The following is a 16403-nucleotide window of genomic DNA, read 5'->3' as shown; positions in this document are numbered from 1 at the left end:
GTAGTGAGCCCACATAGCTGGGACCGCCTCGGCACACCCAGTCTTGATGGCAAGCCGGTGAGCTCGGTTTGCTCTACGGCGCTCTTTCCATGCCGTCTCCACCTCCTCATCCCACCATGGGTTCTTCCTGGCCTCGTCCGACCTTCTGTCCTGCACCATGTGGCGCTCAATGACCTCCCTTAAGGCCTGTACAAAGTCTTCGTAAGATGTAGCTGCATGCCTGCGTGGGCTAACCTCAAAATCTTCACAGACCTTCCCCACTGCAGCGCTGGGCAGGTACTTGCCTCTGTCCTTCCGCTGTGGGTTTCTTTTCCGGAACCCTGCAGCCCCAAACTGCAGGCACAGGCGGTTATGGTCGCTCCCCACACTCCTTAAGCCCTCCTCATCTACCGTGCACATCCCACAGGCACTGTCCAGACCGTGTGAGATGAGTGCATAATCGATGGTGGTGGCGCTTCCTCGTGCACACCAGGTGACTTGGCCCACACACCGCTGATCAAGGTTAAGAATGCTGAGCTGCATGTCCTCGGCCAACCCTAACACCAGCCTCCCGTTAAAGTCAGTGTGGCCGTCTAATTCACTGAGGTGCCCGTTGAAGTCACCAAGGATGATGAGTTCCCTGTCCGTTGCCCACTGGCGGGCATCCCTGCGAACGCACTCCAGCGACTGCACGTTTTCATCACGGTGCTTGGTGTTCACTGCCAGGTATACCACACACACTGCCACTGGGATGCCCCTCAAGTCCCCAAACACCCACAGGTGATCACTGCATGCACCTTCTTGGCGTCGCCACTGCAGGTCCCGCCGCCACAGGAAGCCTATCCCACCACCCTTGCGCCCCTGACCGGCTCTGTTGCATCCCGCCCAACACCAGTCGGAGTGAGCAGGTGGCTCCTCCAGCTCACGGAGGTGCGTCTCCGCCACCGCAAACAGGGAGATGTCATCTTCTCGCAGTGTGCGGTAGAGCTCAGTCCATTTGAGCTCGCGTCGACCCCCGTTAAGGTTCAGGAACCCCACCCTGATACCATCCTGCCCACGTTGGTGGCCGCGTGGCCGGCGTACACCTATGCGCGCTGGTACCCTGCCCGACCTAGGTGCTGCCGGACGAAGTCTCCCACCATGTGGAACAGGCGCCAGTCTGCAGGCATCTGCTGTGTAGACATGAAGCCCTGCGGGAATGGTGGCTGGTGGATCTCCATTGACGGCAGTGCAGCTCGGGAGGTTGTTTCTGCTGGGTGGTATTGCCCTGAGGCCAAGGCTACCGGTGGAGGGGGGTGAGGCCTCCAGTTCCAGAGCCCCTGCTGTGACCCTGGAAGTACTCCCTGCCGTTGGTACCTTGGGATGCTGTGGCCCATACCCCCAGCCTCTTGCTGTGCTTCCTTCCACTCTGCAGTACTGCGTGGCTCCTCGCCTATCACTGCAGCATTTGTCCTTCTCCCAGGACCTGTTGCTGCCGTCAGTGGCGTTGCACCTTCCTTGGGGAAATCTCGCCGGGACTGCTTGAAAATCCGTGTAGATGTCCTTCGCCGTTCTGGTGTCTTTATCTGCCTGTCCCTGCCTTGGCTTTTCCCCTTCGGTACCCCTAAAAAAGGGGTCACAAACTGGGCTACCAAGCCTGCCACCATGCGTGCTGTCTCAGCGAGAAAGTGGAAGCCGTCACGCGCTATTCGGCCCTCTCCTTCCGTGCAAGCTGACAAGTCCAGAAAAGTCACCTTCTGGGAGGAACACAGTTGCCTCAGGAGAGAATTGAGCTGCACCGCTCGCGCATGTGGTTCCCTTCCCCACATGGAGACCTCAGGCACCGAGCAGATGATAAGCTGCGGTGAGTGCGGCACCAGACTCTCTCGGATGCCCTCCACTATGTCATCCGGCTGTGCACCATCCAGCACATCCGTCAGTCCGGTGTGGAGAACCACTAGCCGTGCCCGCCTGCTGGTGTCCTCCTGGTCGCGGCTGAACAACCCCTTGATGTCATCTGCCCGGACTCTTCGGACTTGGCACCACTGTATACATTTCCTCCTGTCTGCCCCCAACTGTCGCTGGAGAGCGCGGGTGAGTCGGGAAGCATTCGTGTCTCCCACAATAAGGACCTCCCGTGCCGTGTCCTCACAACTTATGGACTCCGCATGCCCTTTGTCTAGCCTCCCGCGCTGCGCTTTCGTGGCACCCAGCCGTTTGCCATCGTTTGCCTTCTTCGTGGCTCCGTCCAGCTGGCGGTTTGACAGGGGTGGTGTGGTTCCTACCACTGCTGGTTGGGCTGTGTTCGGTTCCGGAACAGACGGCTTGTCAGCCGCAGCCGGTAGTACGTTTTCAGCACCTCCCCCTGCCATCCCGGCCTCCCTGTCCTCAGCCGCCGATTCCCTGAAGAGTTCCTGGGAACCTTCTGTCTGGTCTGGTACGTCTACCCCCTCGTGCAGGAGCGGTCCCTTCCCGTGCCACCTGTTGTGGGGAGCTGTGGCACTCTCTCTTGACTGTTCTGCCTCGTCGACCTCCCCCTTGGGGCTCCGCAGAAGTACGCTCGGATCGTCGGAGTCCAACAGCTGGGTGTCACCGCCGGCTGTCCTCGCCAACACCCTGCTCTCTTCTGACTCACGCTCCCGGAGTGGTGTTTCGACCCTTCCGCTCTCTGGCTGCTTGGGCACCGCCGGGCCCGTGTGCAAGTCGGCTATGTGTCCCTGCGACCCGTGCACGGCGGCCGCGCCGTTCACCGTAGTACCATCCGCAACTTCGTCGCTGTGGCCCCTTGGGGGCGCACCCTCCCGCTGCTCGCCCAGCCGTTGCACCAAGGTAAGCAGGGCCTCAACCTTGGCTTCAGTCGTTTGAATCCGTCGCCGCAATGCACTGATCTCCAAGCACCCCTTGCAGTCGAACCGGGCAGCCGCGTTCGCCGCCTCCACATTCTCAAACTCCGTTTCCTCCAAGAACGCCCACCGGCCGCACTGGTCACACTGAACCAGTGGGTCTTCTTTTTTCTTGCGTTGCCCAGCGCACTTCTCCGTCTTGACCATGGCGCACCGTAAACGCCCCAAGTTCGCCTTCGCGACGTTTCAGCAGACCCGCACCTCACAACACTCGCCGCGGTACCCCTGGGGGAAGCCACCCATAAGCCTCCATGGCTACACTCATGCCGACACGCCCAGCAGGAAAACTCTGCGGTAGACACGGCCCCCGCTCCGCCTGGTGCGTCGTCGATACACTCCGTCGATGCTCAGCTGTCAGTGCCGCTGGTAGGTGGCGTAACCGTGTCCCTCGGGTCGCACCGGAAAGCGCTGGGGCCTGACCGCAAGGCCTAGCGACTGAGCAGGCCCAGCTCACGGAACGACCGCGCACTAGCCAGACAACCGCCACATGTCACTACACCGACACTCACCGGTTCACCACGAACTCCCGTGAATTGGGTGCAGTCCACAGCCGGGCTCACATCGCCATCATTTCTCACACGCAAGCACACCTGTTTCCGACATGCACACATGCACAAGCCAAGCGCTCCACAGACAACTATCGCCATCTGGTGTGTTCATTGGCAACTTCTCTTTCAATTTCGGTTTCGTTTGTTTGTGTCTCGTGTGGTGGTGGCGTAGCAAGAGAAATTTGAACCGAAGGGGGAGGGGAGGAGGAGGAAAAATGGCGTCGAATTCGCGCCGCACTCCGCACAGTCGGACTGCTGTAGCAAGCACTTCGGGAGCTCCTGCTGTCGATTTTTCTGATTCCAGCAGCAGTGAGGGGTCAAGCAATGATGTGGGATCTTCAGATTTCAGTTAGGACGACGAAGCTCCGGTTCAGGTGCCTCGCACTTCAACAAGCGCTGGCAGGTAATTTCGTTGTAACTCCGCGCTGTATTTATAAACAAAACGTGCTTCTTATCTGACGACTGCGGTTTTGATTTTGTGTTTAGGGTCTCGACAACGTACGGCCAGGATATTTTGCCAAATGCACCGCGCCATATCGCGCTATCACCTTCAAGATAACCTGGCGCTCGTTTCAGATTAGCGCTGCAGCGTTCAGGTGCGACGCTTGTCGAGAGCGCTGGATTTTTTTTATTGTTTTTTACCACCGAACTGATAAAGACTTTGTGTGAGGACCCAAAAGAGTATACCGTAATTAGCCGATTCTAACGCGCACCAGATTTTCCTGACAAAAAACCGAAAAAACTTGCACCTCCGATTGTAACGCGCACGCAACTGTGTGAGCAAGAAAAACGAATGCGAGAGAAACGGGTGATTTATTCCCCGAATTAATCTCATTCATCTCTCTCCTCGTCGCTCTGCGCTGACCACAACATCTCGCCCTCGGTGCCGCCAAGCACGTTCGCGATGCCACACTTCTGAACTAACGTTCAACCATGGTCGATGGGATCGTGGCCCACGCCTCACACGCCCATCCCGCGAGCTTCTCCAGAGGCGCACGCTTCAGCCGACCGCTCGTTATGAACGCCTGAGAGCCGCTGCTGCCATTGCTGTTATCAAGCGCGCAAGTGGAACGATTTGACGATTTGCGTGAACGCCGATAGAAAAGCCTAGGCGCCTATGATTCCTGCGTCCGAAAAATCGTTGCTAAAAGCTTGAGCGCCATCTTGACATGGTGATGGCGATGGTTGGGACGAAATTTCCGCCGTTTCGGTTTCGGTTTTGTATGCGATTCTAACGCGCATGCAATTTTTCGACCTATTTTTCCCTAAAAAAATTGCGCGTTAGAATCGGGTAAGTACGGTACTTGGATGCGCATTTTACAGAGACTCACTCACCCTTTAGTGCCCTCGCAGCGTGGTACAGCCGTCAGTTGTGCTAGGTTGACGGGCCTTCAAAAATCCAAACCTTGGTGTACACTGTTGATTTATATATTGAATCATGGCCAAGGAACGTAGGAACAAATTGTATATCTTAAAATACCTGACATAATTTTTAGTCTGGGTAAAAGTGTCCATTTATGTTTTTCGTATACTTTTCTGGAGGGCTTTTTTCTGATTACTTGACGAATAAACGGTAAGTAATTGTACCTTTAACAAAACTGCTGCTTTGTGTTTGGAAGAGCAATCTATAAGCTACAATTTAATGCATAGCAAGGCTACGTGTGTCCAGTAGCTCAAGAGAAAAAAAACATTTTTGTGGAAGCACCTAAAATCGGCCGTTTTTCCGCCGTAACGAAAGAGTTAAGTAGCCCAAGAAGGACTATCGTCTTTAAAACACGACAAATTGTAACTTGTGTCCTCATCAGCATTTCCTTAAGAGGGTGCGCTGCCAAGAAGATATGGGGAGTCAGCTCGAGCGAGCAAACAAAATAACCCCACCGAATTTAAAGGGCTCCAGTGACGAGGGTGTGGCGGTCTGATGATCGGCTTTCGCCGACATGAGTGGTAATTGAGACAGAGCCTTGAACGAAACAACAGAAGGGAGACATACAGTGTAGACCGCTTATAACGTATGCCGCGGGAGCCGCAAAAATCCGCACTATAACCAAAACACGCGCGAATTCGACCACATCGCCACCTAGCTCTCAAGTCAACGTATATTTATCATCACTGAAACGCACAGCACTTAAAAACGAAGGCATGGTCTATATTCCGTATTATTTTTAACATCAGCCGCTGCTGCAGGGCAAAAGCGCAGTCTCACAAACGGCGAGCGCTGCTTTAACTTCCGTTGTGTTTGTGTTTTGAAAGACCATGGCTGTGTTTTTAGCGTCTATGAACAGATGCCGCAAGACGTGATAAGAACGCCAGCGGGATTTTTTTTTTTACCCCACCTTGTGTTCACGATGCGGAAGGCGGCTGCTTATCAGCGCAACGTACTGGTGGTGGAAATCTTCGGCTTCGCGCGGCTCGAATGTTCGGAAAGGGAAAGAGCGGTGGCTTATCTGCAACAATGTTCTAAAGCGTGAACCGCGTGGTAGATTTGGTATCGCGAAAACGTGTAGTGCACGCCAGCGCGGATACAACTGGCGTGGTGTGGGCGGCGCGGTAAGAGGCGGCAACATGGCGTCGGCACTGGCCATGAAGCAGTGCAGGGAGTTCCAGCGACCGCTTCTAACCGCTCGCTGAAATGCCGCACGGTGCGCAAGCGAAGATGCTCATGCAAGAAAAGAGCTAATAATGTGGGCGAAAAGTGGAATATAAACTGCCATCCACGCTGCTTGTGAAAGCGCCCATCAAAAAATACCACGGTGGTAAGCCTAAACATCTCTGGTGCGGCTAGCTGGCTCGGAGCGCTTCGAATCTCCCGCCTTTAGGTACGCGTCTTCCCATTGGTGCAAGTCGGTATTGTGCTTCGGCCAACCGCATCTTAAGCGGTACGCTTATGCATTGAGTTCTATGGGAGGCAAACCGGTGGTCGCAAAAACCTGCGTTATATCCGGTCCCGCACTATAAGCGGTTACGCTATAAATGGTCTACACTGTATTTAAACAGGCAGGATAAAATACAAGCGCGAGGACATGGAACATTAATGAGAGGTAACTGAAAATGTAATACAAATGCGAGGGAGTTTAAATGTTAGACAAGAAGATACAAACGAGGAGCATTAACTATGAATATTACAAAGTGGAGGAGTTAACTAAGAGAAACAGTTCGATGCATATGTAAGACAAAGTCCCACAATATTCACCAACCAGGCCGGATGATGCACCGCTGTCAGAGGCGATTCAGCTACCTGTGAAACGTTGCTTTTATATAAGCCAGGTCATCCAATGACGATCACGGTGATTTAAGACCCAGGAGCCCGTTGGAATCTTCCGAGACGATGCACACCCGGACATAAGTCGACGGTACGTCACGACATTTCAACGCAACTGGACGTTCCAACACAACTGATTTCGTCTCAGCTTGGGTGCCCTTTTTATACCCGCGCTAACGAGGAAAAAAAGAATGCACACAGTGCCCGCTGCCATCGGTGGGGATATTCCCCTTCTGGAAGGTTTGGTGCGGTTTGATGCTAGCAGCACTATGCAGCTTCTCATGGTCATGAAGCTGTGGCTGTTTATATTTTTGTTATTTACTTTGCTTGCTGACATAAAGGAATTCGACACGTCACCGGTTAATGCCAGCAACCGAGCAATGATTCATAGACACTTGATTCGAGAAATTTCTCTAAGGCTCGAGGGGAGAACAGGAAAGGAAAATGCCACGAACAGTGCCTGTATTACATTAATTATAACACTATACAACAATTATATTAGATGTGGTGTAATGATACCAAGAATTTCTACAATAATAGTGGACGCTGTACCAGGGAGTTTGTGAAATTCCCCTGGCCTCTACTTTGACAAGCTACAGTAGCCGAACTTGCTTGCCAGCTATGCGCAAGAAAATAAGAGGATTCTGCGATGCAGAGTTATAAACAGGCCCCTCCACCTTCTTTTTTTTTTTTCCGAACTCCAGGTCCCGGAGGTACCAAGTTACAGAACCATAAGACGCCCACGATCTTGTGCCCTTAATATACTGTCATTTTTGAGCTCAATTGCTATAAAATAGGTTTGGTAGAGTGGGAAATTGACCTGGCAGCTGTTGCGCAGGCGTGTGCGCCGACTCACTTGAACACAGCCAGCTGAGGTGGTGACGTCACGTTGAGGTGCGTGCCAGCGTTGAGCAAAATAACGTTGTGATTGTGCGTCCACGCAGCCATGCTTCCAAGACTGTACTGGCAGCTCCGGTGAATGCCCTGCATTTATTGCGGAGTTTGTAGCTGGACAACAGGGGTGGACAACAGCTGGACGATAGGATAACCTGATAGGGTGGACAGTAGATGGGTAATAGGGTAATTTTTAAGTGGACAATAGGGGCTGACAACAGCTGGACAATAGGGTAACCTGATAGGGTGGACAGTAGCTGGGTAATAGGGTAATTTGTATGTGGACAATAGGGTAACCTGATAGTGTGGACAGTGGCTGGGTAACAGGATAATGTTGTAAGTGGACAATAGGGGTCCACAACAGCTGGACAATATGATAACCTGATAGGGGGGACAATAGCTGGGTAAGAGGGTAATTTTTAAGTGGACAGTAGGGGTTGACAACAGCTGGACAACAGGGTAACACGATAGGGTGGACAATTTGGTGGACAATAGCTGGATAATATGGTAATTTGTAGGTAGATAATAGCTAGATGATAGGGTAACTTGCAACTGGACAATAAGAGCCGACATTAGCTTAACAACAGGGTGTCATGATAGGTTGGACAATAAGGTGGACAACAGCTTGACGATGGATCAACAAACATACAAGTGCAAACCCACCTGCTGCTTGATTTGCCGGCTAGATTCCTTGACAAAGGCGATGACGAACCAACTCCCGGGCAGTGGGTTAAGCACGTGGAACTCGGGCATTTCTGTGGGCTGGAACTTGGTCACAGTCTGTAGGCGATAGACGGATGGGCTCGGCAGGAGGACGTGGGCAGGGAACGAGCTGTTATCCGCCGCTATCACAGGGTAGCTGCCGTGCCTGAGGTAGCTGCACATGGGTGCGAACCAAACGGGCACGTTAGAATTGCGTCTCATTTCTCGCCCAGGCAGTGACATTCACTGCTTTTCCTCTGTGTTCCCCGTAAAGAATTCCTGCAGTGCATTGTCAATTTTTATGCGTTTCGGAATCACTATGTGCCATGCAGAGCACCAGTTCTACAGTTGCTGAAGCAATTAGCACTTTCACAAGGCAATAGATTGATCATCGTGGAGCATTCACTGAGACAGGAATAGAAATCTCGACGATGGTGCGCAGTATACTAACATGTGGACCGACTCTGAGGGGCAGTGCTTGTCGTCCATGAAGGCGACGAATTGCCACGCTGCGCGAGACGTCTGGGCAGGCACTGTGAAGTGGAAGATGGCCACATCGCTGAACGTCCGGAATGGCCGCAGAAGGCTTTCCTGGTAGGCATCCGAAGGCGTGTACACTGCCGTTGCAGGCGGAAGAGGGGAGCAAACGAAGAACATTTATTAGTAGGAATGACTCAAGATCGCGTGGGGGAAAGGCCACATGCACACGAGGAGAGGTCACAATGAGTGTACGATGAAAAAATTGGCCGCGTATCTGCTCCTTTCGGTGCAAATGTTGATGCAAGACTATAGTCGACTGGTGCCCCTGGCCAGTAAATGCATATACCTTCTCTTTCCCGGTCACCTCTCATGCTGTTCCTCTCCCGTCTCGTTCCTTCCAGGATAACACGCTAGGGGTTTGCTCAAGTCAATTTAAATTTACCACATTCCACTGCTCCAAGTCAGGTGCCTCGATGCCAGCGCTGCCGTATGGCGGAGATGCACGTGAATCGACGCATTCGGCTACAACGTTTATAGAACCCCATTGCCCTACTCCACAAGCGTTCCAAGCGGAACGCGGAACCTATCTAGTGGAACCTTTCGTTGCTGTTCCCATTTGATTTCTTCGAATTCTACCAGGTAACGCGGGCAACAACAGGTGACGGTTTTCTGCAGTTGATGTATTTTATTTGATATTGCAAAAAGCAAGCTTCCGTTAATTTTTTTATAAAGGAACAGTGCAAATATCACTCATGTATTGATTGCGGACTATTTGCGTAATAATCTCGTTCTTGTACAACAATGTTGACAAGTACGACCATTAAAACCGGACTTAGACGTTTCGATTTGGCTGTGAGTATATAAGACTATTGGAGCCTCTGTTTCAGTTTGGCCGGCTGGCTGAATCGAGTGACAGACAGACACATACAGACAGACAGACCAAAATTTTCCACTTCAAGTAGCCCAAGAAAGACTATCGTCCTTAATAAAAAAGAAAGTTCACAAGAATGGTGAAAATTTAGGAATTCCAGCTAACGATCCCTGCTACAGTATGCGTGTGTTCGGGCTACTTAGGTGCACTCTTTTCTTTTTGACTTATAAACAGTGCACCGAGTTTAGTTGTTTTTTTTGTAATGATGTATGTTCTCATCAAAAAAATAGTTCACATGCTAAAGAGGTAAAAAGAAAATGGCACAGAATTCTGTTAGCTCGTGTCAACAGGCGTTTCGTAGCAATTAATGCATGGATGCTTTGATTTTAAACGCGAATCAGCACGAGGAAAACTAGATGATTTATGAGCAGCAGATGCATTCCCATGCACAGCACGTTGGCTGGAGCTTATCTACTCGCAATCACAGTCTTTTTGGCTCGACTGCAGCCAGTGCAAGCAGCGCGATGCGCTCAATAAGACGATCGAAGCCTTCCAACACCAAAAAAAAACCCAAATATCGGCTTTTATTTTTGCCAGACTACGGGAAAGTGCCGAAGGCAGCGCGAAACGCACACAATACGCAGACAACGTTATTTCTCGCGCTGCGCGTTTAGTTAACGACGGGTTTAGCATCACCGTCACGCTTGTTTCGCAACGCGATGATATCCCAACGCCATGCTCCCGCGCGAGACCCTACAGCTGCGGAAGCACGAGCACGCAAACGAACGAGGGAAAAAGAAAAACGTTCGACTCTACGTCAAGCGGAGCCGGAATATCGGCGTGACACACGCGAGCTTTTTAAAATGTGACGTAAAAGAGTCTCACCGAGCGGAACTCCGAGCCGAGCGGAGTGCAGAAGCCAACACAACCGCAGCAACCGCTCCAGGAGAGAACAGCTGTTCGCCATTTTCTCCGCTGGCCCCCACCAACCAACGGACACCGAGTTTTATTTGTGTGATTTCGTCTCTCCGCGGTTCTTTCGTCCCGCCTTTACATTTTGCTTATTATTTCATTATTTTTCTTTGCAGGTCAAGAGGACGTCGTTTGTCGGACATTCGCCGCTTTTAGAGTGAATGCATGCATTTCCTGACTTTCTCATCGAATGCGACCGCGTACGCGTACCCAACAAGCGCAACCACCGTACCAACCGCAAAGCCGCGCGAAGCCCTGCGATCCGAAACTTACGACTGGTTTCGTTGCGCGCGGATCTCGAGCGGCTGCGATTGCGCGCGGTATTTGAAAGTGGGAGCAGGAGCTATTTTTTCTCTGGGCAATGTATAGGCAGTTCTGAGATTGTGAAAAACCGAAGATAAAGAATAAACGTTTATTCATTGAATCGAAAGCTCTAGAAGGTGTCTTCAGTCCGAGATGCAGGCTTTGAGCGCGGACGGCATCAGCAGCGCTAACTTGCGCCAGCCTATCGCGAAGGTGGTCGTCCAGGCCAGAGCTCGCCAAGGCTCTCTCACAAAGCTCTATTGTGAAAAAGTGGAGATTGGAGGCAAACAAAATTAGCGGGAATTGGCCACACCCGCAATACCTCTCAGCATTCCTCCCCCCCCCCCCCCCCACCCCAAAAAAAAAAGGGGGGGGGGGAATCGGCAAAGCGGGAAGTTAATTGTCAATTAAATGAGTGGAACCGGGCAGGATAAGTTGGAGCGCACGTAGATGCCATTCGTGCTCTCGAGCTATGCATTTGCGTCTGTGTTTTTTTTTTTTTTTTTTTGGGGGGGGGGGGGGGGGTGTCACGACAGTCAATGTTGTTGCGTAATGTCAGCATAAATAAAAGGTCGTCAAAGAATGCATGCGCTCGGGTTAGGCAACGCTAATCTCGGGCCCAGCTCGGTGGGGCGATTCTTGAGCGATACCAGCCGCCTCGTTTCCAGGGTGCCGTGATGCGCCGAAGGAGCCCACAGTAACTTAATTGACCTCTTCGGGGGTTGCTGTTGAATAATGCGCAGCGTAGTATGCAGGTGCCCCCAGTGAAATTTAGGTAGGCGTGCTGAGTCGGTGCATGATGGCGGATACGCTAGTTCGTGCAACAGCTATGTATCCACTTTCTCCGCTTGCGCAGGACTGATGTTGCCAGCTGGAGGGAGACCACCGTGGGGTCCGTTGTTGACGGCTTCTGTGGGTACCGTTCCGCGCAAATAGGGGTTGATTGGTTTCAATAGTTCTAATTGTGTGTGGCTTTTTTTTTTTTTTGCTTCTCTCCGTTCAACGTGGAGCACGGGGTGCATACTGCGTGGCAGTGGAAGGACCGTAATGCTGTCATACAGGTTTTGTGGGGCATACGTCTCGATCCCGTGAGGGAAGGCGTGTGGCTCAGCGGGGCCGAGAGTCCAGACGTGAGAGGATCGCTTCCCAGTTTTTGTGACCTCCTAGCCTCGTTTTTCGATTGGTGAGGTGAGCCCCAATTAATTCCTCGGCAGTGTTATGGATGCCGAGCTCTTCTGAAGAAGCCTTTCGGTGGGGTAAAGACCGGAAGTCCGAGTGCCTGTATGCATGCATGCCTTGCCGATCATCCTGTTGACTTCCTGCGTCTCAGTGATGTTGAGCAGAGCGTATACTGTAAGACGTATATAATCCTCGACACGACAAAGGCCTGGACGAGCCGAAGCAGGTCCCCCTCTCCCATGCCACGTGTTTTCGTGGCGATCCGGCGTATCATACGCGTCGCCTGATCGCTCATTGTCTTGAGTTTGATAATGAGTAATGAGTTGGTCTTGATTGCTTGAAAGGTCGTGCCGAGAATCTTTATATGCTGAGATGGAGGGATGGTGTGACCATCTCATTCGGGGCAAGTGGTGGGTGTGCCTGGGGCATGTTTCTTGCGTAGCGAAACGACAAGCAACTCCGATTTTTGCGGAGCGAAGCAGAGGCCGCACTACTTGGCATACTCGCTTACCACATCCGCTACTTCTTGCAAGCGATCCTGCATTGCCCCAATTGAGAGAGAGAGAGAGAAATGACCTTTATTGATTATTCCTGCGAGAAAGGTGCGGGTCGGGCCACGCAGGGCTTCGCCGCACCTCATCTAACTACCTGCGCTAGGTAGCGGGCGGAGCCCGAGGCGTCGTGTCCGGCCGGCCGCGCGGGTTACTCGGATCGCCCGCGCCGTCGCCGTCAGCTCGACCCCACTTGGGGCCGGGAGGCGAGGGGCGCAATTGACTCCGTGGACGTCCAGATGGTAATGTCATCCGCGTATAGGCCATGCCTGATCCATAGGATGTTGTTGAGGAGATTCGGCAGCCCAATGAGGGTAAGGTTAAAGAGCAGGGGGGAGAGTACTGCTCCATGTGGGGTACCGCGGCCTCGGAAGAGAAATGGTGTTGTGGAGGTATCTCCCATTTTTACGATAGCTTTCCTGTCGGAAAGGAAGTCCCTCGCGTAGCTCTATGTGCGCCGGCCGCAGCCCAAGTGCGTTGAGATTCTGCAGGAACTTTGTGTGCCGCACATTGTCAAAAGCACTGTAGACACAGATGATTAATTAATTAATTAATTAATTAATTAACCCCTTTTTCATTTCTCTCACCCTCTATCTACGCTCTTTCTCCTCCTTCCCTTTCCCACATACAGAATAGCTTGCCAGAGCTGATACCGTCAGGCCGACCTTTCTGTGTGTTTTTCCTTCAAATGAAATCTCTCCCACCCAATACCCGTCTACCTGTAATTTCTGTCCAACGCCCGGTACACTGTACCACCAGATTTGGGAGTGCCTGAAGACCCCAGGCCTTGCCCCAATAACCTCCCCCTTCTACAAGCAGTGGGCGAACCGCCGGACGAGCCCGGACCTTGGGATCCAGCGTGAACTGGTGAAGAGGGCATGGACCGCCAGCCGAGCTCAGAGTATCCCGGAATAGGGAAGCCCCCCATCGGGCGGGTGCCCTAACATCTGCACCAGCTTGACAAATAAAGATTTATTCATCATCATCATCATCTCTCTCTCTCTCTCTCTCTCTCTCTCTCTCTCTCTCTCTCTCTCTCTCTCTCTCTCTCTCTCTCTCTCTCTCTCACACTCGTGGTTTTGAGTTGGCGCTATTAGTTTGGAAGTCCATGCCGAGAATCTTTAAATGAGGGGCTGAAGCGTTGATGTGGCAAGGGTGACGGTGGCGGTTGATACTATCCGCTCTTTCCAGCCCCTACAGGTGGCGCTGCGGAAAACGGCAATGGCGAACGAGACGGTGATCGGGCCTTCGCAGCAGAATGTGCGCCAGCATCAATAACGACATAAAACACCATAGTTCCGCTTGAAACAACTACTTTCTTGAAAAATGAACACATGCATACGTTGCTGATTACGAGACAGCATTCGATTCGTTTCAGGGTGTCTGCTACGGCGTAAAAAGCTCTGCGTGCGAGGCAATCCGCTGTGGATGGCTCAGGTCGCACTGAAAGGGTTTGAGAACAATCCCGCCTCATTGGGCAAACAACCTGCTACACAACGTGCAACGCTAAGTTTTGGGACATTATTGCAGTGTACGTCATCGCAGTGCACGTTTTACTTTAGGTGTGTTCATTTCCGTGTTTACATACTAAGCAGAAGCCCATGCGCACCATGCGCGGGCGATATGTGCGTATTGCGGCATTTTGCTTGGGTGTCGTAAAACCTAGTTGTTACTTTGGGCAGTAAAACCGCGAAGACGTCGTATTACGTCGTATCAAGTGGTATACAAACGAACGTGTTAGCATTATATATGAAAAAAAATGTAAGCCTGCGTGTGATATTGAAGCGTACATGAAAATACAGGCAGTACTTTACAGGAGCGCTTTTGGCTTGCCATAATCAATTTAAGAGAACTCTCCTGGCTGGAATTATGTTATGTTGATTTGACTGCCGGTAAGATTTTTAGGTGCGTCAATGCTTATTACGAAAACGAAAACGGGTGCTACCAAATGCATTCAAGAGCTCGCATTTGAACTACCAGACCCAGTTGCTATATTGTCATTGCTAAAACGTCTTGCTTCGACATAATTATTTATATATTCAGTCATTAATCAATAAACGCATACCCACGTTTATTTCTCGCCTTCGCGTTCAAAAAGTTTTCATTGTTTATTAATTGAAAATAAAAGCAAGCGGATCGGACAGCCTCTGCTACTTATACGCTTGAAAGCAGTGGAATTGCGCCATTTTAACCACTTATAAGCGAAGATCGGTTAACACGTTAAGCGGCAGTGAATGGAAATAGTATCCGAAAAAGACGATCACAAGGTTATACAAAGAGCCTGCAAAATCGGCGCCCTCACAGCAAAGAACAATTAAATGTGGCAGCCATAATTCCATAAAGAATAATTTAGGCACCACGTACGCGCGAGTGGGCCAGAAATACTTCCGTTTTTCTCCGCAGCAGACGCCGATAAATACCAAACCTCTTTCATTTACCTGCAGTTTCTATAGCTTCAAGAAAGTTTAGAGAGTATGAACGCTCGTTCAGCCTATATTTTCCGATTATTTACACGGCATTGTCGATTACTATACTTGCGATTGCTATTTCCCTTTCGCTTCTGCGAGCCCGCACGGATGCCGCCGGCCGCCTCCGCCGCAGCGACCGGTACGCCGATCACCGTCTCCCGGCTTCGGACAAATTCCGCGCGGCGTCACTAGCGTCGCTGGAAAGAGCGATGAGCGTATGCGGGGACAATCCGTGCCATCGGAGGGCCGCTTGCAAGATACACAGGAACCATCAGCAGCGTGTAAACACGGCGGTGGATATAATCATCACAAGCCCTACTATGATCAATATCATCGTGTTTACCACCACACCATCATCATCATTACTATGATGATTGTGACATACCGCATCGATGATAATTATGATTATGGTGGTGATGATGGTGACATACCGCCTCGATGATGATGGTGGTGACAATACAGCCTCGTCACCGCCCGCGTATACGCGTTCCCTAGTCAGTACAGCCAGCCGTCACCTGAGCTTGCTTATGGGGGTTATATCACAGAATAAACGTACCTAAAGCATACAAAACCATCGGAACCAGAATAAATAACAGCCAAAAAACGGACCTGCGATGGTTGAAAACCACGATGTAGAAAAATATTCAATAGAAATAGCCGGAACCGACCTAAAAGGGGAAAACCCGCAAAAACGTACAAAGCAGTAGCTGGAACTGACCACAAGGTAACGAAAATACCCGAAATCCCATTTATAATGCATAAAGATGTCATAAGTAGATTATATGCGTGATTACAGATGTTAATATTCAAATACGACAAGCACTTGAAAATGAATAAGAAAGCGGTAACGAGATTTGAACCCGGGTTAGGTAGGACTTCGCCGGAGCGGCACTGTTACACAACGAGACTTTTTTTTTTATTACATGGGAGAATACGCTCAGACGTTGCAGTACGAGGAATACAAGGAAACAATAGAATACACTGAAGTTATGAGAAGCACTGTTTTTTTATTGCGCCATTTTGACCCATGGCATCAAAGTATTATACATCAAAATTCAGGCAAACATACACAAGCGTTTTAAGGGCCACATGCACGTGGACATAGCTTCAAACATGCCCCTAGATGGCTCCATGTGTCGCTTGGCTGTGCCAACTAGGAAACGCCTATGTGCACCCACAACACGTTTTACTGAATAATCATCATCATCAGCAAGGTGAAGAAGACGACTGCGGCTCACGCCCGCTTTGGGTACGTGCCAAAAATTTGAGGACATCATCATCATCATCATCATCGTCGTACTGCAGCTGGCATCGT

At 51.1% G+C, this 16403-nt stretch overlaps 1 protein-coding gene across 1 annotated transcript in view; it reads right to left on the bottom strand.

The window, feature by feature from the left end:
- LOC144163258 (post-GPI attachment to proteins factor 6-like) overlaps positions 1-10948 on the bottom strand; it is a 29576-nt gene extending 18628 nt beyond the window's left edge. Inside the window, exons 1-4 of the mRNA XM_077694132.1 lie at positions 10501-10948; positions 8716-8881; positions 8226-8439; positions 7525-7652 (exon numbers count right to left, since the gene is read on the bottom strand). Coding sequence (XP_077550258.1) covers positions 7525-7652; positions 8226-8439; positions 8716-8881; positions 10501-10582 — 590 coding nt within the window. The 5' untranslated portion in view covers positions 10583-10948. The remainder of the gene's footprint in view (positions 1-7524; positions 7653-8225; positions 8440-8715; positions 8882-10500) is intronic.
- Positions 10949-16403: the final 5455 nt, after the last annotated feature.

The sequence above is a fragment of the Haemaphysalis longicornis genome, unplaced genomic scaffold (genome assembly GCF_048455015.1).
Source record: "Haemaphysalis longicornis isolate Haplotype H1 unplaced genomic scaffold, Haemaphysalis longicornis Haplotype H1 scaffold_12, whole genome shotgun sequence".
Classification (NCBI taxonomy): domain Eukaryota; kingdom Metazoa; phylum Arthropoda; class Arachnida; order Ixodida; family Ixodidae; genus Haemaphysalis; species Haemaphysalis longicornis.
Note: the sequence above shows the minus strand (reverse complement) of the source record. Positions and strands in the feature narration are given on the sequence as shown.